This window comes from Carcharhinus amblyrhynchos, chromosome 11, assembly GCF_965287045.1.
Source record: "Carcharhinus amblyrhynchos chromosome 11, sCarAmb.v2.hapA, whole genome shotgun sequence".
Taxonomy (NCBI): domain Eukaryota; kingdom Metazoa; phylum Chordata; class Chondrichthyes; order Carcharhiniformes; family Carcharhinidae; genus Carcharhinus; species Carcharhinus amblyrhynchos.
In genome coordinates this window covers 28748841-28776635 of record NC_137334.1, presented here as the reverse complement: position 1 = coordinate 28776635, position 27795 = coordinate 28748841, and the positions used below count along the sequence as shown (strand labels likewise).

At 44.3% G+C, this 27795-nt stretch overlaps 1 protein-coding gene across 1 annotated transcript in view; it reads right to left on the bottom strand.

Moving 5' to 3' along the window:
* Nucleotides 1-27795, bottom strand: part of dnah7 (dynein, axonemal, heavy chain 7) — a 438937-nt gene that overhangs the window by 216735 nt on the left and 194407 nt on the right. The window contains exon 33 of the mRNA XM_080198799.1: nucleotides 11161-11292. Coding sequence (XP_080054925.1) covers nucleotides 11161-11292 — 132 coding nt within the window. The remainder of the gene's footprint in view (nucleotides 1-11160; nucleotides 11293-27795) is intronic.

The window sequence follows — 27795 nt, the reverse complement described above, 5'->3', positions numbered from 1 at the left end:
AGGGTCACACTTGGAATAATGTGTACAGTTATGGTCACCCTGTTACAGAAAGAATATTATTAACCGAGAAAGAGTGCAGAAAAGATTTACTAGGATGCTACTGGACTTGGTTTCAATTATAAGGAAGAAACTGGATCGACTGGGACTTTTTTTCTGGAGCATAGGAGGCTTAGGGATGATTTTATAGAGGTCTATAAAATAATGAGGGGCATAGATCAGCTAGATGACCAATATCTTTTCCCAAAGATAGGGGAGTCTAAAACTAGAAGGCATAGATTTAAGGTGAGAGGCGAGAGATACAAAGGAGTCCAAAGGGACAATTTTTTCACAGAGAGGGTAATGAGTGTCTGGAACAAGCTGCCAGAGGTAGTCATAGAGGCGGGTACAATTTTGTCTTTTAAAAAGCGTTTAGACAGTTACATGGGTAAGATGGAGGGGTATGGGACAAACGTGGGCATTTGGGACTAGCTTAGGGGTTAAAAAAAAGGAACAGGCTGAAGGGCCTGTTTCCATGCTGCAAACCTCTATGACATCATTAATAGGGTACTTACGCCATAGTGTCTTAACTCCCCATGGCATGTTTAATGGGCAATTAATGCACAAATGCAGCAAATTCCTGAAAATTACATGGGGGTTAAGTGCAGATGCCAGTTTAGCAAAGCTAATGTTCAAGCATCACAAATCAGTCAGCACCTTGTGATGGTCCATAATTTACATAGTATCTGTTCCTCACCACAAGCTGGTGGCTGATTTGCAGCTTGATAACGATATGTATTGTTCAGGTACTATTATTTTTTTCAACAAAATCTGTCCAATTGGATATAGCTTTGCTCCTTTTTTTGTGTTAAGTTCAATCACATGCCAAATACTCCCCCATTACCCACAAAGGAAAAGAAGCAGCAGACAATATTTTACAATGAACCTTATGCCCTGCACAACAAGATGATCTTGTTTCATTATGAGATGTATTTATGCTGATAAAAACATGGACCTATTGTTTCATTGAAGCACACGGAGGTTGTTTTGAGACCTAATTTCCAATAAAGCACTGAAGCATAAATTATAAATCACACTGATTTTGATTCTCCAGAATAAAGAACAAAGAATAGGCCCGTCAGCCCTCCATGACCGTGCCGAGCATGATGCCCTAACTAAACTAAAAAAAAACTTTTGTCTTTAATCGGACCGAATCCTTCTATTTTCTTCCTGTTCACGTACCCATCCTGATGCCTCTTAAATGTTGCTAATGTGCCTGCTTCCACCACCTCCTCTGGAAGCATGTGGCAGGTAAAAACTAAGTGTTGTTGCCAGCGGGAAAACCAGAGTGTTTCCCACAGGCACTGCAACGCTTGCCAAAATGGTATTCAACCGCCTTTTGTTGGGAAAAAATATCCAGCGGGGAAAATGCCACCAGCCCAGTTTCACAGAGATTAGGGTGCCAACTTTAAAGGGCACCCCAAACTTAGATTTAAATGACAGGTCCTCCTCCCGCCACACAGAAATGGCAACCACCACCCCGCATAGAAGCATAGAATCCTATCGTGCAGAAAGAGGCCATTCAGCCCATTGATTCTGCACCAACCACAATCCCACCCAGGCCTTATCCCCATATCCCTACACATTCTACCTACTAATCCCTCTAACTTATGCATCCCGGGACACTAAGGGCCATTTTAGAATGGCCAATCAACCTAGCCTGCACATCTTTGGACTGCGGAGGAAATCGGAGTGCCTGGAGGAAACCCACGCAGATGCAGGGGGGATGTGCAAACTCCACACAGACAGTGACCCGAGCTGGGTTTTGAACCCAGGTCCCTGGAGCTGTGAAACAGCAGTGCTAACCACTATGCTACCATGCTGCCCAAACAGCCCCAAATCTTCGCCAGAAAGGAGCAACCTCCCCACAAAACATTAAATTTACAGGTCACACACACTCTCCCCCCACCCATCCACTGGCAATGACAGTGACTTGAAATCCCTCAACCCTCCCACCCCACAATAGAGGCACTCCAATATGGTGTCACCAAGAGCCATGACCATTCAGGCCCCATCCCTTAGCAATGTCAATCTGGCAGTGACACCCTGGCAGCGACAGTGTGACAGCTACACCCTGGCAATGGCAGTGTGACAGTGGCACCCTGGCAATGGCAGTGTGACAGTGGCACCCTGGCAGTTCAGTGTGACTGTGGCACCCTGGCAGTGACAGCGTGACAGCCTGCCAGCAATAGTGTGACAGCGTCTTCCTGACAGTTCAGTATGACTGTGGCACCCTGGCAGTTCAGTGTCATTGCCAAGTTGTCACTGTGCCACTCTCACTGCCAGAGTGCCATTACCAGTGTTTCAGTGCCAAAATGGCAGGGGAGTGGGGCTAGCCTCTTCTATAGCTGAAAGCTACTTCTATTACAGGCATGCTATTCCAGCATGAGAGGTTGAAGAAGACCCACAATTAAAAGAAGTCAGACAAGGTCTTCAGAACAAAGAATAAGCCTGATTTAAACAAAAACTGTGGTTAGAACCAACTGATATGAGTAGACACTTGAGATCAACGAGCAAGTCTGTTTTTTAAGAAAACTGTGATTAGGAAAGAGCAGGCAGGGCGAAAAACTGCAGCAGGCGATGGTGCAGAGGGACCTCGGGGTCCTTGTGCATGAGTCGCAAAAACCCAGCTTGCAGGTGCAGCAGGTGGTCAGGAAGGCGAATGGGATGCTGGCCTTCATAGCGAGGGGGATTGAATATAAAAGTAGGGAGGTCTTGCTGCAGCTGTATAGGGCATTGGTGAGGCCGCAGCTGGAGTACTGTGTGCAGTTTTGGGCGCCGCACCTGCGCAAGGATATCTTGGCCTTGGAGGGAATGCAGAGGAGGTTTACTAGGCTGATATCGGAGTTGAGGGGGTTGAGCTATGAGGAGAGGCTGAATAAACTGGGCTTGTACTCGTTAGAGTTTAGAAGAATGAGGGGAGATCTCATTGAGACGTATAAGATGATGAATGGGATGGATAGGATAGAGGTGGAGAGACTCTTCCCGCTCAAAAAAGACAGTAGGACTAGGGGGCACAGCCTCAAGATAAAAGGGGGGCGGTTTAGAACGGAGTTGAGGAGGAACTTCTTCACTCAAAGGGTGGTGAATCTCTGGAATTCTCTGCCCGTTGAAGTGGTGGAGGCTGCCTTGCTAAATATTTTTAAGACGCGGTTGATGGGTTTTTGATAAGAGAGGGGATTAAGGGTTATGGGGAGAGGGCGGGAAAGTGGAACTGAGCAGCGACAGATCAGCCATGATCTTATTGAATGGCGGGGCAGGCTCGAAGGGCTAGATGGCCTACTCCTGCTCCTATTTCTTATGTTCTTATGTTCTTATGTTCAACTTTAATCAACCCTGAAGGGAAATAAAACTAGTGCCGAGTGTGAAATAACCTGGACCTGTCAATCAGGAGGCTAGTCAACAGTACTGGAGCATGAAATTGAATGTAAACAAGCCATTTCAAAGCTTTTAGGTTTCTCAGCATGGCAAAAACTTGGAAAGAAAGTGTTAAAAAATTAGGCTGAACTGAATAGACCTGGTGACGAGAGGAAGTACTCGAGGCTTACTGGAGTGTGAACCAATTGTATCAACAATGAACAGTTAAACTGACCTGGAGCTTTCAAAGTAATTCATAGAGTCATAGAGCTTTACTGCACAGAAACAAGTCCTTCAGCCCAACTTTCCAAGCCGCCCTTTTTTTAATCACAAAATTAGTCCCAATTGCCCACATTTGGCCCATATCTCTTTATACCCATCTTACCCATGTAACTGTCCAAATGCTTTTTAAAAGACAAAATTGCACCCGCCTCTACTACTACCTCTGGCAGTTTGTTCCAAACACTCACCATCCACTGTGTGAAAAAATTGTCATGATGTGGAGATGCCGGCGTTTGACTGGGGTAAACACAGTAAGAAGTCTCATAACACCAGGTTAAAATCCAACAGGTTTATTTGGTAGCAAAAGCCACTAGCTTTCAGAGCGCTACTCCTTCATCAGGTGAGTGGGATTTCAGTTCACAAACAGGGCATATAAAGACACAAACTCAATTTACAAAATAATAGCGAGTCTTTACAGGTAATTAAGTCTTAAAGATACAGACAATGTGAGTAGAGAGAGGGTTAAGCACAGATTAATGGTATTGTCTCCACTTAGGACAGTTAGTGAGATTTTGCAAGCCCAGACAAGTCATGGGGGTTACAGATAGTGTGACATGAACCCAAAATCCCAGTTAAGGCCATCCTCATGTGTGCGAAACTTGGCTATCAGTCTCTGCTCAGCGACTCTGCGCTGTTGTGTGTTGTGAAGGCCACCTTGGAGAATGCTTATCCGAAGATCAGAGGTCAAATGCCCTTGACTGCTGAAGTGCTCCCCAACAGGAAGAGAACACTCTTGCCTAGTGATAGTCAAGCGTTGTTCATTCATCTGTTGTTGTGGCGTCTGCATGGTCTCCCCAATGTACCATGCCTCAGGGTATCATTTTCTGCAGTGTATCAGGTAGACAACATTGGCCGAGTTTCAAGTGTATGTAGCCGTGTACCTGGTGGATGGTGTTCTCACATATGAGATGATGGCATCCATGTCGATGAACTGGCATGTCTTGCAGAGGTTGCTGTGGCAGGGTTGTGGTGTCGTGGTCACTGTTCTCCTGAAGACTGGGCAGCTTGCTGTGGACAATGATTTGTTTGAGGTTGTGTGGTTGTTTGAAGGCAAGAAGTGGGGGTGTGGTCATGGTCTTGGTGACATGTGCGTCTTCATCAATGACATGCTGAAGGCTCCGGCGAAGATGTTGTAGCTTCTCTGCTCTGGGGAAGTACTGGACGACGAAGGGTATTCTGTCCGCCATGTCCGGTGTTTGTCTTCTGAGGAGGTCGGTGTGGTTTTTCTCTGTGGTGCTTCAGAACTGTTGATCGATGAACTGAGCGCCATATCCTGTTCTTATGAGGACATCTTTCAGCGGAAAGATGTGGAAGCTGGAGAAGTGGAGCATCGTGAGGTTATCCGTGGGCTTGTGACATAGCGAAATGCTGAGGTGACCGTCCTTGATGGAGATGCTTGTGTCCAAGAATGCAACCAATTCTGGAGAGTAGTCTTCAGATCTCTTCACTGCATAGGACCTTCAACCGATGCTAAACACTAGATACATCGATATTTTCTTCCTTTGGGTTCATGGTGAACAATCACTGAAACAACTACATGATGACATCAACAAGTTCCATCCTACCATCAGACTCACCATGCACTACTCCAGCTTCCACCCTGAACACTTTAAAGAAGCCATCCCCTACAGACAAGTCCTCCATATACACAGGATCTGCTCAGACACTCCAGACGCTGAAAGATGCCCTCATAAGAATAGCGCTCGACTCATCAATCGACATTCTGATGTGCGAAAAACCGCATCGACCTCCTCAGAAGACAAATTTGGGACATGTCATTGATGAAGACGAATATCTCACCAAGGCCATCCCCACACCCCCAGATCTTGCCTTCAAACAACCGCACAATCTCAAACAGACCATTGTCCGCAGCAAACTGCCCAGCCTTCAGGAGAACAGTGATAACGACACCGCACAATCCTGCCACAGCAACCTCTGCAAGATATGCCGGACATTGACATGGATGCCATCACCTCACATGAGAACACCATCCACCAGGTACACAGTACATACACTTGAAACTTGGCCAATATTGTCTACCTGATACACTGCAGGAAAGGATGTCCCGAGGCATGGTACATTGGGGAGACCATGCGGACACTACGACAATGGATGAATGAACACCACCCAATAATCACCAGGCAACAGTGTTCTCTTCCTGTTGGGAAACACTTCAGCGGTCATGGGCATTTGGCCTCTGATCTTCGGGTAAGCGTTCTCCAAGGCGTCCTTCATGACACACAACAGCGCAGAGTCGCTGAGCAGAGACTGATAGCCAAGTTCCACACACATGAGGACGGCCTTAGCCGGGATCTTGGGTTCATGTCACACAATCTGTAACCCCCACAACTTGACCGGGCTTGCAAAATCTCACTAACTGTCCTGGCTGGAGACAATACACATCTCTTTAACCTGTGCTTAAGCCTCTCTCCACTCACATTGTCCCCCCTTCACTCCAGTGGGGTCTCCTACTAGTTGATTACCTGTAAAGACTCGCATTCCAACAATTATTTTGTAAATTGAGTTTGTGTCTTTATATGCTCTGTTAGTGAATTGAAATCTCACTCACCTGATGAAGGGGCAGCACTCCAAAAGCTAGTGGCTTTTGCCAGCAGTAGCATCCTAGTAAATCTTTTCTGCAGCTATAATAGGGTGACCAGAATTGTACAATTTCAAAAAGATGTCCCAACTCCTGCATTCAATGTTCTGACCAATTGAAACCAAGCATATTGAATGTCCTCTTCGCCATTCTGTCCACCTATGACTTCACTTTCAAGAAGCTATGTACCTGTACCCCTAGATTTCTTTGTTCTATAACTCTCCCCGACACCCTACCAGGAGTAAATCCTGCCCTCGTTTGATCTACCAAAATGCATCACCTTGCCTTTATCTAAATTAAACTCTATCTGCCATTCGTCAGCCCACTGGCCCAATTGATCAAGATCCCACTGTAATCCTGGAAAATCTTCTTCACTGTCCACTATTCCACTAGTCTTGGTGTCATCTGCAAACTTACTAACCATGCCTCCTAAATTCTCATCCAAATCAATATAAATGACAAATTGACCCAGCACTGATCTCTGAGGCACATCACTGATAACAGACCCCCAGTTTGAAAAACAACCCTCTACAAACCACCCTCTGTCTTCTGTCATCAAGCCAATTTTTTATCCAAATGGCTATCTCACTCAGGATCCCGTGAGATTTAATCTTATGCAACAACCTACACTATGGAATACCTTGTCAAAGAGCTTGCTAAAGTCCATGTAGGCAGCATCAATTGCACTGCCCTCATCTATCTTCTTGCTTACCCTTTCAAAAAACTCTATCAAATTTTTAAGACATGATTTTCCACTCACAAAGCCATGCTGATTGTCCCTAATCAGTCCTTGCCTCTCTAAATTCCTGTAGCTCCTGCCTCTCAGAATACCTTCTAACAACTTACCCACTACAGATGTTAGGCTCACGGGCCTGTAGTGCCCAGGCTTTTCTCTGCAGCCCTTCTTAAACAAAGGCACAACATTTCTGGGACACAGAATGAGAGAGGGAGCGCAAAGCCGGTTTCAAAATAATAGTGCTGAACCACTATCTTGCCCTATTGGAGTTATGGCATAGTCAAAAATCAAACATAGAAGCAAGTCTGAATGGGAGGGTCCTTAGACAATTTGGGAGGAGTGCACTGCTACACTAAGGGGCCCATTAAGGAGGCACAGTGCAGCATATATGCCATTCTATCAGTGAAGGCCTGTCATAAGCTCTCCAGAATTGCCATTCATAATGGGTAACAGCAACCAATCATTAATCATCAGCAACCTATTATGAATTAGTATGCTAGATCAGAGATTGGAGCACTGGGCTGGGTCAGGTACTGCATGTTATTCAAACCTCTCATACCATTAAGGGATTCTGATGTTACATATTTGGGATGGCATCTTGGTCTCCTCGATGTGTGTGTTAATGCCTCAGATACTGGGCTGCAACAATGCAAGGAACCACATTAGATTATTAGAGTTGCTATGAGTAACAAATTGTGAGCTTCACTATCTTAACCGATTAATTATTAATTGGTTCGATGTTTCACTTCAGGGAGAAGGTTAAATCAAAAATGGTTTCAGAATTCGATGCTGCCTTTTTGAGGGTCCTAATGCAATGGAAGGGGCATACTTGAACTTTGTAGGGACAAGTGTTCTTTTGAATTGCATAATTTGGGAAGTAAAGAGGACTTTAAATTAAGTGGGGGTAGTGGGCAGGGTAGCAGGGGTGGGGGGGACGCAGTGAGGGATCAAGCTTGAGTAGATGTAGCAATTCAAGGCAGGAGACTGTAATAGTAATATGGGAAATGCAGGTGAGAGAATAGCAGGAAGGGACAGAGAGATAGGGGGCGATTCTTGCATTTCGACCCGCTAATTTTTTGGTGGGACGGAATGGGAAACGCACATATGTGCCGATTCATGGGATCCGCGCTTGTGTTCCCGACGCATGCGCTACTCCCATCGCCAAAAAGCAGACGCAGTCAGGACAACGCTGGAAACAAGGCAAATCATTTTAATCTATTTTTAATGTTATTTAATTTTGATTATCAGGCTCAGGACTGAATTCTCCTGGCCTAATAGCATCTCCCACCCCGCCAGTATAAATTAACTCCAGTAGGGCTTAGAGTAGCTCCCCCTTTTGGGGGGCTAGCAATCGGGGCCCCCACAGTGTCCAGCAGTGGTGGGGTGGTAGAACCTGGGCATGGACGCCCCAGCACTGCCCACCGCGCATCAGGCAGTGTCAAGGATCGGGTCGGGGGGTGAGGAGGGTTAGCACTGCCGAGGTTCTGGGCTGGCCAGCAAACTGCAGGCTAACAGATTGGGGCCACTGTGCATGCACTGAGTTCCAGAACTGTCAGGCTTTGGCATGAATAGGCACCTCCCCCCACCCCGAGCTTTTAATGATATTCACAAGTGAGACCTCTGCATTGCACAGAGTTTGGAAGATTCTCTGCTTAAACTCCCACTGAAAAAACAATCATGAATTACACCATTTTTCCCACCAATTTAGCATCTTTTGGGAGAATTGCCCCATAAAGTTTAAGAATAGACTAATCATCAAATCTAGATGTTATAAAGATAACAAAAAGTCAAAACAAGACTCTGTATCTGAATGCGCAAAGCATTCATAATAAAGTAAATGAATTAATCGCGCACTTGAAGTAAATAAATATGATCTGATAACCATTGCAGAGACATGGCTGCACAATGACAAAGATTGGATCCTCAATATTGAGCGGTATATGACATTTAAGAACAATAGGAAGCTAAGTAAAGGTAGAGGGGTGGCACTGCTGATCAAGGATAGCATTGTTGCAATAGGTAGAGATAATGCTGGTTGAGGAGATTAGGATGTTGAATGACTTTGAGTGAAAATGAGCAATACTGGGGGAAAGAAATCTCTAGTGCAAGTAGTCTACCCAGCCTCCTAAAAGTAAACACAAGGAAAGACAAAGAATACAAGAAGAAATATTGGGTGCTTGTGATAAATAGGCAGCAATAATCATGGATGATTTGAAACTACATATAAACTGGAAGCATCAGATTGGCAGTAAAAGCCTGGATGAAAAGTTCAAAGAATACTTTCAAGAAGGCTTCTTAGAGTAACACATTCCAGAACCAACCAGAGAGCAAGTTATATTAGACTTGATATTGTGTAATGTGACAGGATTAATTAATGAGCTCAGAATGAAGGCACCCTTAGGTAGCAGCAAACACAATATGATTGAATTTTACGTCTGAAAGGAGAATAATAGGTCTATGAATAATATTTTAAACTTAAGTAAGAGCAACCATGTGGGCATGAAAGTTGAGCTAGCTGAGCTGTGACACTAAACTAGGGGATAGATCAATATATAAGCAATGGAAGACATATAAGGGGATATTTCAGAATACTCAGAATAAGCGCTATTAGGAAATATCTAAGGACAGGACCCACCATCCATGGTTAAGTTAAGGAAATCATTAAACTTAAGGAAAAAGCATTAAACTGAGAAAGATGAGTTGCAGAACAGATGATTGGTCAGGATATAAATAATGGCAGAGAATGACTAGAAGATTGATCAGAAGGAAGAAATAAGAGTATGAAAAGAAGCTGGCTAGAAATGTAAAAATGGATAACACGAGCTTCCCCGGGTATTTAAAAAGGAAATAAGTCAATAAAGTGAATGTTGTCCCTATAGCACTCCATAGTTACAGCTTGCCAATCCAAAAAAGACTCACATATCCCTACTTTCAGCTTCCTGTTAGCTAACCAAATTTTTATATGTGTTAATATGTTACCCCCTGCACCAGATTGTCTTACCTTATGTAATAACCTTTGATATGGCAATTGATCAAATGCTTTTTCGAAATCCAAGTGCACCACTTCTAAGATTCCCGTTTATCCACATTGCTTGTTATTTCCTCAAAAAACTTTAGTAAATTAGTTAAAAACAATTTCACTTTTACAAAGCTGTGTTGATTCTGCCTGATCACATTATGATTTTCAAAGTATCCTGCTATAAACTCCTCAATAATGGATTCCAGCAATTTCCTTTTCACTAGTATGAAGCTAACTGGCATGTAGTTTCCTGCTTTCTGTCTCCCTCCTTTGTTTAATAAAGATGTTACAGTAAATATTTTCTAATCCACTGGGACCATTCCAAAATCATAGGAATTTTGGGATAATATAACAAATGCATTTACTATCTCTGCAGCCACTTCTTTTAAAACCCTCAATGTGGAGATGTCGGCATTGGACTGAGATGGGTACAGCAAGAAGTCTCACAACATCAGGTCAAAGTCTAACAGGTTTATTTGAAATCACGAGCTTCTGGAGTACTGTTCCTTCCTCAGGTGAGTTTAACTCCCTCAGATACAGGCCATCTTGAGTGTCATGGACTACAGGAAGATATAGGCGGGATAGTCAAATGGGCAGATAAGTGGCAGATTGAACTTAATCTTGAAAAGTGTGAGGTTTGGAAGGAGTATTTTGACAAAGAAATGAAAGTTATGACACCAGGAAGCTCTGTGGAACAAAGGGACCTTGATATGTTTGTCCACAGACTTCTGAAGGTGGAAGGATATGTTAGTGGGGTGGTGAAAAATGAAAATATGAGACACTTGCCTTTATCCATCAAGGCATAGAGTACAAAAACGGGGAAGTCATGTTGGAGTTATATAGATGTTTGGTGAGGCCATAGCTGGATGGGTAGGGAGCACCTGTTCCCCATAGTTGAAAGATCAGTCATGAGAGGATACATGTTCAAGGTTAGGGGCAGGAGGTTTAAGGGAATTATGACAAAGTAAGAACTTACATTGGAAATTTCCATCATAATGATTATACTGGAAGCTTTTCCTGCAGATTTTTACATAAGATATCTTCAAATAGATTTTTTAAAACTCAATGTCTTTCAAGCTGCCTCAGAAAGATGAAAATTTCAAAAGTATATTGCATGAACATGACACCCACCTCAAGCCAAGAACAAATATCTCGTTCATTCATTTGTTTGATTTTGGCAGCATCTGTAAACTCTTCCATTAGGCAGTCCATAAGGTTCATGAGTGACCGAACCAAGCTTGTGTCAGTTGTAGGAGCTAGTTCCTGCAAGTTGAAAGCAAAATTTGAGATTCTTATTATTCACAGTCAGCATTTAACAGGAACAGTGGATCACCTTTGTTAAAAAGCAAGTGGAGAATTGCAGAAAGCCCATAAAAATGACGTAAAGGTCCTGAGGTTATGACTGAGGAGGGGATGCCAGCATAGAAATTCATCCAGAAATATCCAGACATTTGTCATTTATCTCAGACTTGTAATTATGTAGCTACAGAATAATTTAACAGTGCAACATGTGAGAAGTTCAGCACAGGGCCATGCTATAACCAATTTTAGGTGCTGCCCACCTTGTTTGAAACTTTCATGGGCAGGTTGTGAATCTTGACCACCACACACAAGTGGGACAAATCCAGTTCTTTGTCTTCCTGTACCCCATATAATCGATTGTGATGCATTGACGGTTAATGTGTGTGTTACATTAAACATGTGTTTAATATAATTTACACACTAACCACCAATGCTTTGGAAATGGCTGCAAAAAAGAGAAGAATTAAGGAGGAAAAAATCAAGAATTTCATGATTAATGGATTGCTCCATTCACGTTCATCCCAAATTTTGCTGGTCTTGCTTTGTGTGCAGAGCAATTCACCAACAAAAAGGAATCAATCTTAAGAGGCATTTCACTAAAAAGCAGAATGCCTTAGCCAAAAGTTATTGTGGCCAAACGGGCCACCTAAAGTGGCAATTTATAGACCACTCTGGACAATTAGGCAAGAACTAAAACAGCAGGCTGCAGCCTAAAAGATAGAAATAAACAGGCTGCAGTTCAGATGGCTGAATACACAGGATATGGGCCATCTCCAGAACAAAGGGGACTTTCTGGTCAAACTAGGCTGTTTACCAGATATTGGGGCACTTTAGCCCCTTATTTGGAAGGGAGGTGTGTGTCCTACATGCGCCCAGCACCTACAAACATGGCCCAGAGGATACACCCAGAAATTGGTGTGGCAGCACCCGATTGGACGTTATCAATCAGGGTGATCAAGTCCTGATCGATTGATTGGCAATGGCCAAAAGGTGTGCGAAAACCAATGAGGCGTAAAGGGTGCTGCGCAACCAAGAATCTCTATCTCGCCGACCCCACGAACGAGCTACAACAACAGTGGCCATCGCCAGCAACGGCCAGCACAAGAAGAGCCACCACACCCGAGAAAGAAGGAAGACCAGAGCCAGAGTGTCAGACTAGACCAAAGGACCAGGATATGCAGAGGACTACAGAGACTAGAGACAAAGGCCAATATCTGCCTGAGTACTTGCCAGTCACACAAAAGTTAAGTCAAGATCTAGTATTGGAATTGAACTCTAGTATTTCTGTGAGATAACTTATTGTTGGTTGGGTGGGTGATTACTGATTGTGTGTTTAAATAAATATTGTTGTACTAACAAGAAATCTACTCACAATTCTTTGTCCACCATATAAGGGTTAAAACAGACTGTATGGCAGGCATAACAAATTGGCACCCCAGATGAGACATCAACAAGAAGTAACTTTGTTGTTCCAATATCGAATCCCACAAAACCTAATACTCCTGGAGATTTAGCCTAAGCCCAAATTAAGATGGCAAATACTCCATGTGACAGCCAGGATTTCAAGTAAATCAGAGGGACTGAAAGGTCTATATTGAAGGATTATTTAAAATCCTTGAGGAGAAGGCCTAATGGCCTTCTCCTGCTTCTAGTTTCTATATTTCTTTGTTTCTATCCAGCTTCACTTGCCAGAGCCAACAGGTGTAAACTCCTTATTGGACAAATTGTTGCTTTCAGGAATTGTTTTTGTGCATGCATTGTTACTAACAAGGAGGATAAGGTAAACTCTGTAGGTTTACTTAGAATCGGAGGGATTAGGACTGGAACATAGTCCAAAGCTGTACCCGCAGTCCGATCAACTTCCTCCCCCTTATCGTCAAAAACATAGAAAGGCAGGAAACAGAACAGAGACAGAGAAGTGTCCCATATGGGAAACAAAAATCAGAAAATATATTAAGAAGAAAGGGTGGCCCTCATGGGCAGAATTTTGTGTCAATACTGAGATGGGACTGGGATTCCAAGGACAGAAGTATTGGGATGATCTGAGGAAAGTTCAGCGAAAACAATCAGGTAATGTGAGAAAGCGACTGCCATGGTGAGCTGCTTAGGGACAGCTGCTAGGAACAGAAAAGGAATTAAACACAGTTTGTAAGGAACTGGAGGAATTGAAGTGGGCACAGGAGGAAAAGGAGAAGGGAACAGCAGCAAGAGAAAATAGAACAAATAAGAGCCAAAAAGGACAGAGAAGTAGATGAATTAAAAAGAATCAAAGGGGCAAATTTATTACATCTGGGCAATTTTCAGACCCAGTATGAGAAGCTACCAAGACACTGTCCTGGCCAAAGGCGAAGCTGAGCGGGCGGAAGCACGATTGAAAGCTGAGTACACTGATCTGCAGGCAGCAATAAAAGCACTACATCAAGCCAGTAAGAAACAGAGACAGGCAATTGCTGACCACTCCAAATGCCAGCAAGAAACTTCACGGCTGAAATCTCTATTATCGGTTCACAACAGATTTATGTGTACCTTCGGGATAATAGAGGAAGAGGAGGTAGAGGATGCAGATTATGGAGAGTTAAAAGAGAATGCTAAGCTGTACATTACGCAAGGGGCCCACCACCGTCTTTCCCAGGGGAAGTCATACCCACCCAGATTCACCTCCAGTACCGATGCACCCAGTGACGACTGAACGTCAGGTAGGAGAGTCTCAGGGCTCAGCTGTCACATACATGACACAATTGACTAAAACCACAAATAAAATCACAACCTTTCAGCTATCAGCTGTCCCACACAGTTTCTATGAGGATGTTAGGCAGCAAAAGATAATGTACGGGCTAGATGAAAGGGAAGAAGTGAAACTGACAGTCATGTGCTTATGTAAGTCTGTATGGTCTGCCCTGCCAACCCCTCAAAATGTTGGAGAAGGAACCTTAAACGAGATCAAGGAAGCGATATTGACCGCGGTAGGGCTTAATAAATGCGATCCCGTAGATGGGTTAAATAAATGTAGTAAGAAGTCTCTAGGTTAAAATACAACAGGTTTATTTAGTTGCAAAAGCCAATAGCTTTCAGAGCACTGCCCCTTCGTCAGGTAAGTGACACTTACCTGACGAAGGGGCAGCCAATGGTCACACGAGCCGATGGCTCAAAAGTAAAATATGTAAGGATATGGGGGTAGGGCCAGGGTGGGATTGTGGTCGGTGCAGCCTCGATGGGCCGAAGGGCCTCTTTCTGCACTGTAGGGTTCTATGGTCTATATGCTAATAGGGTTAGCACAATAGGGGAACTCTGGTTAATGATTAGTAGTGATCCAGCCATCAGGGAGGTGCTTCAGACAAACAATGGGGTGTTTGCGCAACATAAGCAAGACTGTGGCCAGATACCTGGGGAGGTGTTAATTGAAGGGCTGGATCTGAAACCACAGAGACAATACAGTTTCCCCAGACAGGCAGAGGGGGAGGTGGCCAAAGTAATTGATAGTCTATTACAGCAGTGGGTGTTGAGATGGATGGCATACACAAACAATGCACTGATATAGCCTATAAAAAATGCAGACAGATTATGGAGGTTAACAATCAATTATCGGGAATTAGATAAGGTTATTCCACTCATGGCTCCCACAGTAGCTACAGCCCTGCCACCATGATGAGACAGGAAGCCCAGGTAAAATTTTTCATGGTACTGGATATCAGTAACAGTTTCTGGTCCATCCTTTTAACACAGTAAAAAGTCTGACAACACCAGGTTTTAGTCCAACCTATTTATTTAGTGAGTATATTATCAAATAAATAGGTTGGACTAAAACCTGGTGTTGTCAGACTTTTTACTGTGTTTACGCCAGTCCAACGCCGGCATACCCACACCATCCTTTTAAATCAGTCCTGACAGTACAAGTTCACCTTTACCTTCCAGAGACAGCAATACACTTGGACTTGCCTACCACAAGGTTCCCATAATTCTTTGTCCATCTTCCACAAGCGACAAGCTACCAAACTAGAAAAGTTTTCCCGACCCGAGTGCTTGGCCCATTATGCAGACAATTTATTGTTACAGACTAACACCAAAGAGATAAATATAACATTGTTAGATGAATTGCTCGCACTTCTGTTCATTTGGCTGCAAAGTCAACCCGAAAAAGACCCAAATTTTGCAACTTAAGGTTATATACCTAGGTACAGTGATTACCCATGGGAAGAGGGAGATCGAACAAAAAGGGATAGACTCCACAGTTTACCTCCTACTGTCCTGAGATGTGAGTTCACTCTGATTTTTCCTAAGTCTAGTAGGGTACTGTCGGAACAATATTGACGGTTTTGCCACCAAAGCAGCCCCACTGTCCGAATTGCTAAAGAAAAACGTGACTTGGAAATGGACTGCACAGCATACAGCTGCAAAAACCGATTTAAAGTGCACCCTCGCCACAGTACTAGCCTTTCTAATCCCTGATCCAGGCCTACCATATGCCTTAGAGGTTGCAGCCAACGACCACACAGTTTCGGCAGTATTACTACAAGAAAGACATGGTAGACCAGGCCCAGTAGCCTATGCCTCAGGAGTATTAGACCCAGTCAAACAGGGCTTCTCTGGGTGCAAACAATTGTTGCTCATGGTATTTCGGGCTGTGCAGCATTTCCCCTACATTACCGGACTAAACCCAATAACCATTCTCACCAAACACGCCACAACCCAGTTTCTGCTGGATGGCCTCCTTAAAGACGGCTCAGTAAGCCAGGTCCAAGTTGCCCGTTGGACTACACAGTAGGGACATCACCGTAAAGTGAACCAAAGTGAGAGTGACAGTGAGAGCCTTTTTCCTCGGATGGTGATGGCTAACATGAGGGGACATAGCTTTAAATTAAGGGGTGGTAGTTATAGGATGGACGTCAGAGGTAGGTTCTTTACTCAGAGGGTAGTAAGGGCATGGAATGCCCTGCCTGCAGCAGTTGTGGACTCGCCAACATTAAGGGCGTTCAAATGGTCAGTGGGTAGGCATATGGATAACATTGGAATAGCTTAGGTTAGAGGGTCATTAGATTGGTTCCACTGGTCGGCGCAGCATTGAGGGCCGAAGGGCCTGTACTGCGCTGTAATGTTCTATGCTCTAAGTGCCCACATTCCTGGCAGATAACTTAAATTATGGGGGAGATCTGCATGAGTGTCAGGTTATAGCCACAAAGGACCACAAGGTCCGTTTATCCCAAAACAACAGGAGCCACGGTCAGGGACAAAACATACAGTCACCCAACTGACAAACTCAGTCATGAGAGTTTATGCAGACAGTTCATTCACCATAGAGGATGAGGCCAAAATCACAGGATGCGGCATTTGTGTAGAAACTCAACAGGGACAATCACTAATAGAACTTGCTCTCAAACTACCCAGCTATTCGAGTGCTCAAGCTGCCAAACTAGCAGCAGTCGCACACACAGTGAGTCATCCAGGTTTATTTCCCCACCAACATATATTCCGATAGCATGTATGTGTGCAACAGCCTGATTGAGATCCTACCATTATGGGAAACAAGAGATTTTGTCTCTGCAGACGGAAAGCTCCTACCATGAGTCCCCTTATTAAAATATGTTCTGGAGGCCACCGAAGGGCGCACATATGGAATTATTAAGGTTAGAAGCCACCACAGGATCTCCCCACTGGCAATTGTAAGGTTGATGGATTAGCCAAGGCCGGTGCCTGTACGGGACAATTTTGGCAGCCACCTACAGGAGAGCAAGTAAATGCTGTGGCCACCTGCCAAACTATTGTAGCAGACCTGGTCCGGGTGCAGCACACTGACAGCTCCCCAAAACAAATTTTAGAAGGAGTCCACCAAGCCCCATACGAGAAATGAAAGGACACTTAGACAGGCACATGACTGGGTTGGAGATGGGTGGATATAGGAGATTGTTTTAAATAAGGGTCATTAGCATTGGGGCGTCCCTGGTAATGTAAATGGGTATGGTATGATAATAATGTTTTTTCTCTTTTCATTCACAGGTTTTAAGTCTGTCCACCTCGTGTTCAACAAGGGGCATACACGTGATGGGTCGTACTGGGGCTGCTCTTGGTTGTTCGAGATTGACCTAGTGCTTCATGTCGTTAGTGTGTGCCTAAACTGGACAAGATACTGGGCAAGACGACAGCTCAGTGACTACAGCTGATTACTGTGCAGACACATGGATTTGGGCTGGTGTCTGTGGGAGTTTGCGCATTCTCCCCGTGCTTGCGTGGGTTTTCTCCGGGTGCTCCGGTTTCCTCCCACACCCCAAAGATGTGCTGTTAGGCTGATTGGCAGGAATAAATTGTCCCTAAATCAGTTTCCCTCAATCTGGATGGCCATAAAACATTAGACAGGGGTCGTGGGTGGAGAGGGGGACTGGTGGTGTTGAGATGGCGGCACGGGCTCGTTAGGCCGAAGGGCCTGTTTCCCGGGCTGATTTTGTTCTTTTGTTCTTTGACACTCATTCAGGATGGTTTCATATTAAAGGCAGGCACGTACGTAGTCCCTACCCAAGACAGAAATCAGTTCATCTATTGATACAATGATGGATATGGACATTAGGGCACAAAGACAACAACCGAACAATTAAAAGAACTATGTTGGTGGCCTGAGCTGCACAATGACGTCGCCCATTCTATTGGCAATTCTTTAATTTGTGCCCGGAACAATCCTGAAAGGTATGCCAGAAAAGTGGAGCTAAGGCACACACGCCCAGTAGAAGGTTGCTGGCAAACCTCCAAATTGATTATATCAGTCCACTACCGCCATGTAGGAATGGATTTAAATACGTCCTGGTAATAACACTTTCACCAAATGGGTTGAGGCATTCCCCACTAGATCTAACACAGTTAAGGTCATCGCAAAGATATTAGCCCAGCAGGTCTTTACACAACGGGGTCTTCCCTGCAGCATAGAGTCTGACCAAGGGATTCATTTCACCAGGCGGGTGATGCAGAACATTACAGCTATGCTTGGCATCAAGCAGAAATTCCACATCACTTACCATCCACAATCCAGTGTAACCGAATGCTAAAAGGGATCATTAGGAAGATGGTGCAGTAAAACACATGAAATACAGTACTTCACTTTGCCCTCATGATGGTACACAATGTTTCCAGTTCTACTGGGTTCATCCCCCACACGTTAATGACTGGCCAACCGATGAGGGGAGCTGAATATTTATTGGGGTTTGACTTAACTGAGCCTGCTTTCACGGCACTCACCCATGAGAAAGCCATCCAGAAGATAACATTAAAGCAGCCCTGATAGGCACAGTTGTCTGATTAGGAGTTTAAAAAAAACAGAGCAAGGCATATTTTGCTCTGGGTGCACCCGGTAGAATATACAGTTGGCCAGCAGGTGATGATTTCCCTCTACAACCCCAGTTCTTTCTTGTCTCCGAGATATGCAGGTCCGCACACCATCACCAACAAAATAAGCCCCTCAGTGTATAAAGTCCTAATCACCTACCAAAAACTGGTTGGTTCCATGTCAATCAACTGAAGGCTTACGTGACTCAGAATAATCACTTCCACCATCTCATATTAGAGATAGGGCAGGATGACACTAGATGACCAGAATGGCCTCAGCCAGGAAACATATTTCCCCAGACATCTTTTCATCCACTTTCAGGTTCAGATCAGACCCTTACCTCTATCTTGCTACAGCCCACAGCCTCGTCCACACCTGAAGTGCCCCTAGGGGTACGAATCAACCCAGATATAACAGACTTGCACACCCTAGAAGACTGGCGCAACTTGCTGGATATTGGCCCTTACAGGATTATGGATTCCCCCATAAACATAAGCCTTAGTAGCCCCAGACCCAACTGTAAGATCCTGGCTAAACAACACCCAATGCTGCATCCCCATCTGGGTAAGGGACCAGACACATAGATTGATTAGAATGCAAAACAAGGATAAAGGACCCACAAACCCAGATCCAAACACAGACCTCACAGTGCAGTCCAACGGACAGGCATGGGTTTGAGGAGGTAACGATGGAGCTGCATGAGACAAATGATTCAGAGCATGAGTCTCTGTTGGGCAATTTGTTAATGGAAATGCTGAATTAAGGAATCTAAGGTGCTTCAAATAATGAAATTCGGCCTACAATGCAGAACAATGTCGGGTACAAGAATCTCTGATGGAAACACCCACTCAAAATCCCTCAACCTGCAGGTCCACCATGACCGACAGTAAAATGTCCACAGTTAAGTACAACCAACTCAATCCCATACTATCACTGAACCAGGGCAGGGCTTACTCTGTCAATGGTAGGGTGTTGGGAAGAGTTACAGAACAAAGAGATCGAGGGGTACAGGTTCATAGTTCCTTGAAAGTGGAGTCACAGGTCGACAGAGTGGTGAAGAGGGCATTCGGCTTGGTTTCATCGGTCAGAACACTGAATACAAGAGTCAGGATGTCTTGTTGAAATTGTGCAAGACGTTGGTAACGCCACACTTGGAATACTGTGTGCAATTCTGTTCGCCCTATTATAGTAAGAATATTATTAAACTTGAAGGAGTGCAGAAAAGATTTACTAGGATGCTACCGGGGCTTGATGGATTGAGTTATAAGGAGAGACTAAATAGACAGGGACTTTTTTCTCTGGAGCGTAGGCGGCTGAGTGGTGACCTTATAGAGGTCTATAAAATAATGAGGGGGTTAGACAAATTAGATAGTCAATATCTTTTCCCAAAGGTAGGGGAGTCTAAAACTGGTAGGCATAGGTTTAAAGTGAGAGGGGAGAGATACAAAAGTGTCCAGAGCGGCAATTTTTTCACACAGAGGGTGGTGAGTGTCTGGAACAACCTGCCAGAGGTAGTATTAAGGCGGGTACAATTTTATCCTTTAAAAAGCATTTATATAGTTACACGTGATGGGTATAGAGAGATATGGGCCAAATGCAATTGGGATTAGTTTAGGGGTTTTAAAAAAAAAGACAGCATGGACAAGTTGGGCCGAAGGGCCTGTTTCCATGCAATAAACCTCCATGACTCAGTGAACTAAAAGAGCAGGCTGACTCTATGACTCTATCTGTGTACTGCGAGTATGATTAACCGGATTATCTACACAATCCGACGCCGTACTCTTTGGTCATCTTTCTTCAGTTAAGACAAATTATTAAGGCAACTGTGCCAAACTTTAAAATCATCAAGGCAACTGTGCTAAATTTTAAAATCATCAAGGCAACTGGGCTACATTTTAAATTCTTAGAGGCACTTGTGCTAAATTTTAAATTCATTCTGCTTTCAAATTCCAAGACACTCATGGAACGGACACTTCTTCAGGTCATTACAGACTGACTCCAGTGCTACTCAAATTGCTAGGGCTAATGGTGACTGCTTCTAGAATAAAACAGGCCACTCTGATTTTGCTGGCCAGTTAAACAAGCTCTTTTCTGACCACGCCATGACTCGTCCATTTATCGATCTGAACAAAAATCTGCTCGGCAGTGATTCACAATTAGAACTAAAAAAACTATGACACACAAGCGACAATCGATATATCCAGGTCCTCCTGACCACACCACTGTTGATAATGTTTAAAAAAAAGTGGGGGGTTGGGGGGGGGGGGGGGGGGGGGGGGGCGGGGAGGTGGAGTGGAATGAACAGTTTAAATACATGTATATACATCAAATATTAAACATGAAAGCAGCAGAAATTACATTGATCTCCTCAGGACTACGAAGGACAACAACAAAGATGCAACCTAGGATCTATTTCATTTGACTCATCATTGGAATAAGCACGCAAGACACCCCAAGCTAGATGAACTTTTGGCATTCCGGTTATTTATGGTTTGCCCTACTTGACATGCAGGAACATGAGGATGGTGTATTATGGGTGCATCCTGATAAGAGTATAATGTTTGGGTGTAACAACCAGCAGCTAATATAACAAAAAAACCAAATGGCAGTTCAGCTGAATGTTATCTGAGTGTCACTGTAGCAGGGGATTGGTGGGGATTTTTAAATAATAGGTGCCCCCAAATTGGACGTCTGGCCAATAGCCCAGAAAAGGGATTAGGCCTCAGGCAGCGGTGCCCCGGGACACTCATAGAGGGGAACTTTGCATTGTACAAAATAAGAAATGGGCCGAAGCCAATCCCAAAATCATCCCACACAATTTATCCTGAAGCCAGCCCCGGACCACAGAACGGATTGATACTAAAACACACAGGGAAAACCCTGTATGACAACATCCACCACGAATTGGGACCTGTGGTAGTGGATATAGCTGGGACCCAACTGCCAGAATGGTGCTCTCTCCAATTTAAGAGATTATATCTCCACTTGACTCGCAGACTGTTACGTTGGAAGATAGGAATGGACAAAAGACAGGAAAGATCCAAGAGAGAGTTAGTCAATGACATGGCCACAGCATACGGGGCAGGGGTAGCAACCATCAACAACCTTGATTTAGCTGACCTGGACAATAAATTTAGGATTCTGACCCAAAAGGTTAAGCAGACACTAAGTTCCATCAATGAGGATCGTCAGCAAGATGCTGAAGGGGAACTGATTGGGAATGCAGCCAGCAGCCACATGGTAGCTGTGTTAGAAGGACATGCCAAGACAATCAATCAAATTATCAAGGAAAAATTAGAGGATGATGACCGACAACAGAACACGACTTTATGTAGTGCATATGGACAGTGGAAGATAGAACAGCTAAGGGAAAACCCACAGCAGGTACACAGTGGACAGGTTCCGTCTTGAATTAGTAACGAACAGATGGAACACCTATTTACAGGTGAGCAACACCCCAAGTTACCTGGCTGCCAGATGCAGCAAATGACCAAAGTCTGGTTCAATGACAACAACAAAGGGAAAGTCCTGGAATGATCTTAAGGCTCCCCATAATCCCTGATGACCAGGTCGGACTGAGGGTCTTTGAAGTGGAAAATATAGGGGCTATCCATGAGGATATTTAGATAAGGTACCATGGTACTTTACCATACGCAGTGGAGAAAGAAAGCAGACCCATAGGCACTACTCTGGACTGATGTCGGCAAACTGAAGATGTCAGCATGCACTATGTGGCTTCAGAACAAATACTAGCCTAAATTGCTCAGTAGAAGCTCATAGCCTGGACACAGACATAACTTGGGTGGCTTACAAGGGAGCAGGGAGATACTGTCTCACCACTTCCCTGAAATAATATCAGTATGGCGCGACACATTACGACATTACTTACACTATATTCTGCATAAAACCAGACATACCAGCCAGGGTGGGCCTCATTCAAATAACAGACATTCACAAGAGGGAGAGGATAGATTTAAACACCACTGATAAGCTCTGACAGACTCTAGGGGAGTACCATGAGAAATATGACACAAGCCTAAAATCCCTACCGGAGGAGTGAACCAGATTCAGATAAAATTGGCTGCAGCCCACAGAACCTTCATCAAAGTAATATAGCAGACCCAAGAGGTGAAAAGGGGAATTAAAGAAATTAAAGTCACCTCATGGTGAAATGATCTTTGGAACTAGGGCTCAAACATCCAAATCCACCCACTCACATAATGTCACACCTGGCGGCATTACTGATTTTGTTCACCCTGGTATACCTAATCATCCTCACAGTCTAATTCAGCTGATGGAAAAAGAGGATCCCTGGAGGCAGGATGTAGAGTTCACCCTTGAACGTTCTCCTCTAATTCAGTAGAGCAATGTTTAGAGAAAACCTGCCATTTTGCGATTTGTACTAATGAACAGTTGGAAATCCTACCATCGAAATGTGCCTTGGATTCGCAAATACTTTATTATAACATTTGTTTGAATGTTTTCGTTTGTAATTAGCTTATTGTAATAATGGTGTTTAGAATATGTGGTTGTTTGTATTTGTAGAGTGTTGTCTGTAGCTTCTGGAGTGTAAATATGTTGTAGGGATTATTACTACTGTACATGCCAGTGCTGGGCCTTGTTTGACTGTTGAGTGACTGAGGAATTCCTGACAGATATTGGTCCTGAGTTTGTGATCCATCATGCTTTGTGTTCAGGAGGGACTGTAGCCGAACGGGCCACCTAAAATGGTGATTTATAGAGCACTCGGGGACAATAGGGCAAGACTTGGGCATGTTCATAGCTCCTTGAAAGTGGAGTCACAAGTGGACTGAGTGGTGAAAAAGGCAATCAGCATGCTTGGTTTCATTGGTCTGAACACTGAATACAGGAGTTGCAATGTCTTGATGAAGTTGTACAAGACATTGGTAAGGCCACACTTGGAGTATTGTGTACCATTCTGGTCACCCTATTATAGAAAGGATATTATTAAACTAGAAAGAGTGCAGAAAAGATTTACTAGAATGCTGCTGGGACTTGATGTTTGAGTTATAAGGAGAGGCTGGATAGATTAGGACTTTTTCTCTGGAGTGTAGAAGGCTTAGGGATGATCTTATAGAGGTCTATAGAATAATGAGGGGCATAGATTATCAAGATAGTCAATATCTTTTCCCAAAAGTAGGGGAGTCTAAAGCTAAGGGGCTTGGATTTCAGGTGAGAGGGGAGAGATACAAATGAGTCCAGAGGGGCAATTTTTTCACGCAGATGGTGGTGAGTGTCCAGAACAAGCTGCCAGAGGTAGTATTAGAGGTAAGTACAACTTTTGGGATTCCGTTTTTGCCTCAGGGATGTTACAGTCTTTGCCTGTTTAATAATGAATTTTTTGTCTCCACAGGCATTTAAGTCCACCTTGTTGACCAGCAAGGGGCATGCATGCGGCAGGTTGTAGTGGGCTGCTCTTGGACGTTGCTTCGGGAGTTGCCTATTGCTTCATGTCGTTAGTGTGCTTAAACTGGACCATCTCGAGGGCAACATGACAGCTCAGAGACTATCTCTGTTGCTGTGCGGACACATGGATTTGGGCCTGTGTCTGTGGGAGTTTGCGCGTTCTCCCCGTGGTTGCGTGGGTTTCCTCCGGGTGCTCCGGTTTCCTCCCACATCCCAAAGATGCGCTTTTAGGCTGATTGATTGGGTAACAAATTGTCCCTATATTGGACCTCCCTGATCCTCGCACATTAGGCGTAGACTAAAATCATGAATAGGTCACTGAGACAATGGGACGGCGGCGCGGGCTCGTTGGGCCGAAGGGCCTGTTTCCCTTGCTGTGTTGTTCTTTGTTCTTTGTTCTTTGTTCAAAGTCGGAGGTTGGTAGATAGTGAGGAAGGGTGTCTTAGTCTACAGGGAGACTTGGTCAAGTTGCAGATCTGGGCCGAGAGGTGGAGGATGGAGTTTAATGCGGAAAAGTGTGTGGTAATTCACTTTGGCAGGAATAATGGATGTGTAGAGTATAGGGCTAACGGTAGGACTCTGAATAGTGTGGATGAACAGAGGGATCTAGGTGTATGTGTACATAGATCCCTGAAAGTTGGGAATCAAGTAGATAGGGTTGTTAGGAAGGCATACGGTGTCTTGGCATTTATTGGTAGGGGGATTGAATTTAAGAGCCGCAGCGTCATGTTGCAACTGTACAAAACTCTGGTGCGTCCGCACTTGGAGTATTGTGTGCAGTTCTGGTCCCCACATTATAGGAAGGATGTGGAGGCTTTGGAGAGGGTGCAGAGGAGGTTTACCAGGCTGTTGCCTGGTATGGAGGGGAGGTCCTATGAGGAGAGACTGAGGGATTTGAGGTTGTTTTCATTAGAAAGAAGGCGGCTGCGAGGGGACCTTATTGAAACATATAAGATGATCAGAGGTTTGGATAGGGTGGACAGTGATAGCCTTTTTCCTCAGATGGAGAAAGCTAGCACGAGGGGGCATAGCTTTAAATTAAGGGGTGGTAGTTATAGGACGGATGTCAGGGGTAGGTTCTTTACCCAGAGGGTGGTGAGGGATTGGAATGCCCTGCCTGCTGCAGTTGTGGATGCGCCTAGTTTGGGGGCGTTTAAGAGATCCGTGGATAGGTTTATGGATGGAAAGGGTTTGGTTTAGGTTAGAGGGTCATTGTTTTTTAACTGGTCGGCGCAATATCGTGGGCCGAAGGGCCTGTTCTGCGCTGTAATGTTCTATGTTCTATGTTCTATGGCTAAGATGGGTATAGAGGGATATGGGCCAAATGCAGGCTATTGAGATTAGCTTAGGGTTTAAAAAAAAGGACGGCATGGACAAGTTGGGCCGAAGAGCCTGTTTCCAAGGTGTAAACCTCTATGACTCTGTGAACTAAAAGAGCAGGTTGCAGCCTAAAAGACAAAGATAAATAAGTTGCAGCTCAGATGACTGAATACACAGGATATGGGCCATCACCAGGACAAAGGGGACTTTCTGGTCAAACTGGGTTGTTTACCATAGGGGCGCCTTAACCCCTTATTCGGGAGGGAGGTGTGTATCCTACGTGCCCCTAGTACTTACAGACATGGACGTTGGGGACACACCCAGAGATTGGTGTGACAGCACCTGATTGGACTTTATCGATCAGGATGATCACGTCCTGATCGACTGATTGGCAATAACAAAAAGGAGCGTAAAAACCAACGGGGTATAAAGGGTGGTGCACAACCAAGAATCTCTCTCCCTGTCTCCGACCCCACGAACAAGCTACAACAATGGGGACCATCACCAGCAAGAGGAGAGTCACCACACCTGAGAAGGAAGACCAGAGCCAGACTGTATGATCAGACCAAAGGATCAGACTGCACAGTGGACTACAGAGACCAGCACACAGGTAAAGGCCAATACCTGCCTGGGTACTAGCCAGTCATGCAAAAGTTAAGTCAAGGTCTAGTATTGGACTTGAACTTTAGTATTTCTGTAAGGTAACTTATTGTTTGTTGGGTGGGTGATTATTGATTGTGTGTTTAAATAAATATTGTTGTACTAACAAGAAATCTACTAGCAACCTTTTGTTCACCATATAAGGGTTAAAACAGACTGTGCAGCAGGCACAACATTATCCTGATGGAGAAGCCCAAAAGAAAGGGATGGAGGAGCTGAGGAACAAGGCAGAGAAATCTAGAAACATACTCCCTAAAAGCATGAAATCATCAAGTAGCTCAACGACAACTAATTTTGTAATAGCTCAAGTGACAGTGGAATGAGGATAGCTATTAACAGATGATGGATATGTAATATAGTGCTTTTTCAAACCATAATGAAATGGCTCAAAAATTAAAGAATGGTTTCTGTGAAGACTGTGAGGGAAAATTTCTGCTCCAGTATGTGCAAGTATTCCCAAGTAAGAATTTCATTAAAAAGCAGGTTGAGAAGCAAAGTGAAAGACGAAAATTTACAGTCCTGCTTGAAAATGATAAGGACTACGCTCAGAAGAAATCCAGCAGCAGAAATCTCATTGAAGAATGACAGACTGACTTTGAACTTCAAATCCTGACAGACCTTGGAGTTTTCATACATGCACAGATTGTGAAAAAGAAAACAATATGAAAGCCTGGGTCATGTGACTGGGAGTGCAGCATCATTGTAGGTAGACAAGTGTCTCAGGCAGGGGACAGGGACAGGTCCCAAATGTAGATTCCCGGACAGATATAGGGAGAGGTCCCAATTAAGTTAAAAAGAATGGAGCATAGAATGAGGCTTCAAGTAGAAAAGGGCAATGGTGAACAGACTTTAAGAGAAAAAGGCTCAGAAGAAGCCATGGATGTTGAAGACGGCTTAGGAGGAAACCTGAAGATCCAAGAAAGCAGCAAAATGTTGGTGACTCCATGTACGCTGGTGAGGCAAAAATACCCCTTTGAAGTCGGGGTGTTCTGTTCAATATGGTCAAAATGCTTAAATTGTGCTTGTGAGTTGATGTTTGAACGCAGACTCAGGAATTCAGGGAACAGAACCTTGGGAAACTAGACTGAAATCAGTTGAGTTGGGCCATCGTTAATGCCATCCAGTTGGAGCAACCTTTGCCCAGGATACCACGATGGGATCCTTAAAGGTGAAGATTGGAGTCCACTGTGAGGGAGACAGAGGGTCGGAATGTTCTACTCCAGGTCTACATCCTTTGAATAAAGCAGAAAGAGTGCAGAGAAGGTTCGCAAGGATGTTGCCGGGACTTGAGAAGCTGAGTTACAGAGAGAGATTGAATAGGTTAGGACTTTGTTCCTGGAGCGTAGAAGAATGAGGGGAGATTTGATAGAGGTGTATAAGGTTTTGATGGGTATAGATAGAGTGAGTGCAAGCAGGCTTTTTCCTCTGAGGCTAGGGGAGAAAAAAAACCAGAGGGCATGGGTTAAGGGTGAAAGGAGAAAAGCTTAAGGGGAATATTAGGGGGGGATTCTTCATGCAGAGAGTGGTGGGAGAGTGGAATGAGTTGCCTGATAAAGTGGTAAATGCGGGGTCACTTTTAACATTTAAGGAAAACTTGGACATGGATGAGAGGGGTGTGGAGGGATATGGTCCAAGTGCAGGTCAGTGGGACTAGGCAAAAAAATGGTTTGGCACAGACAAGAAGGGCCAAAAGGCCTGTTTCTGAGCTGTAATTTTCCATGGTTCTATGGTTCTAAAGTCAGAGTGACTTC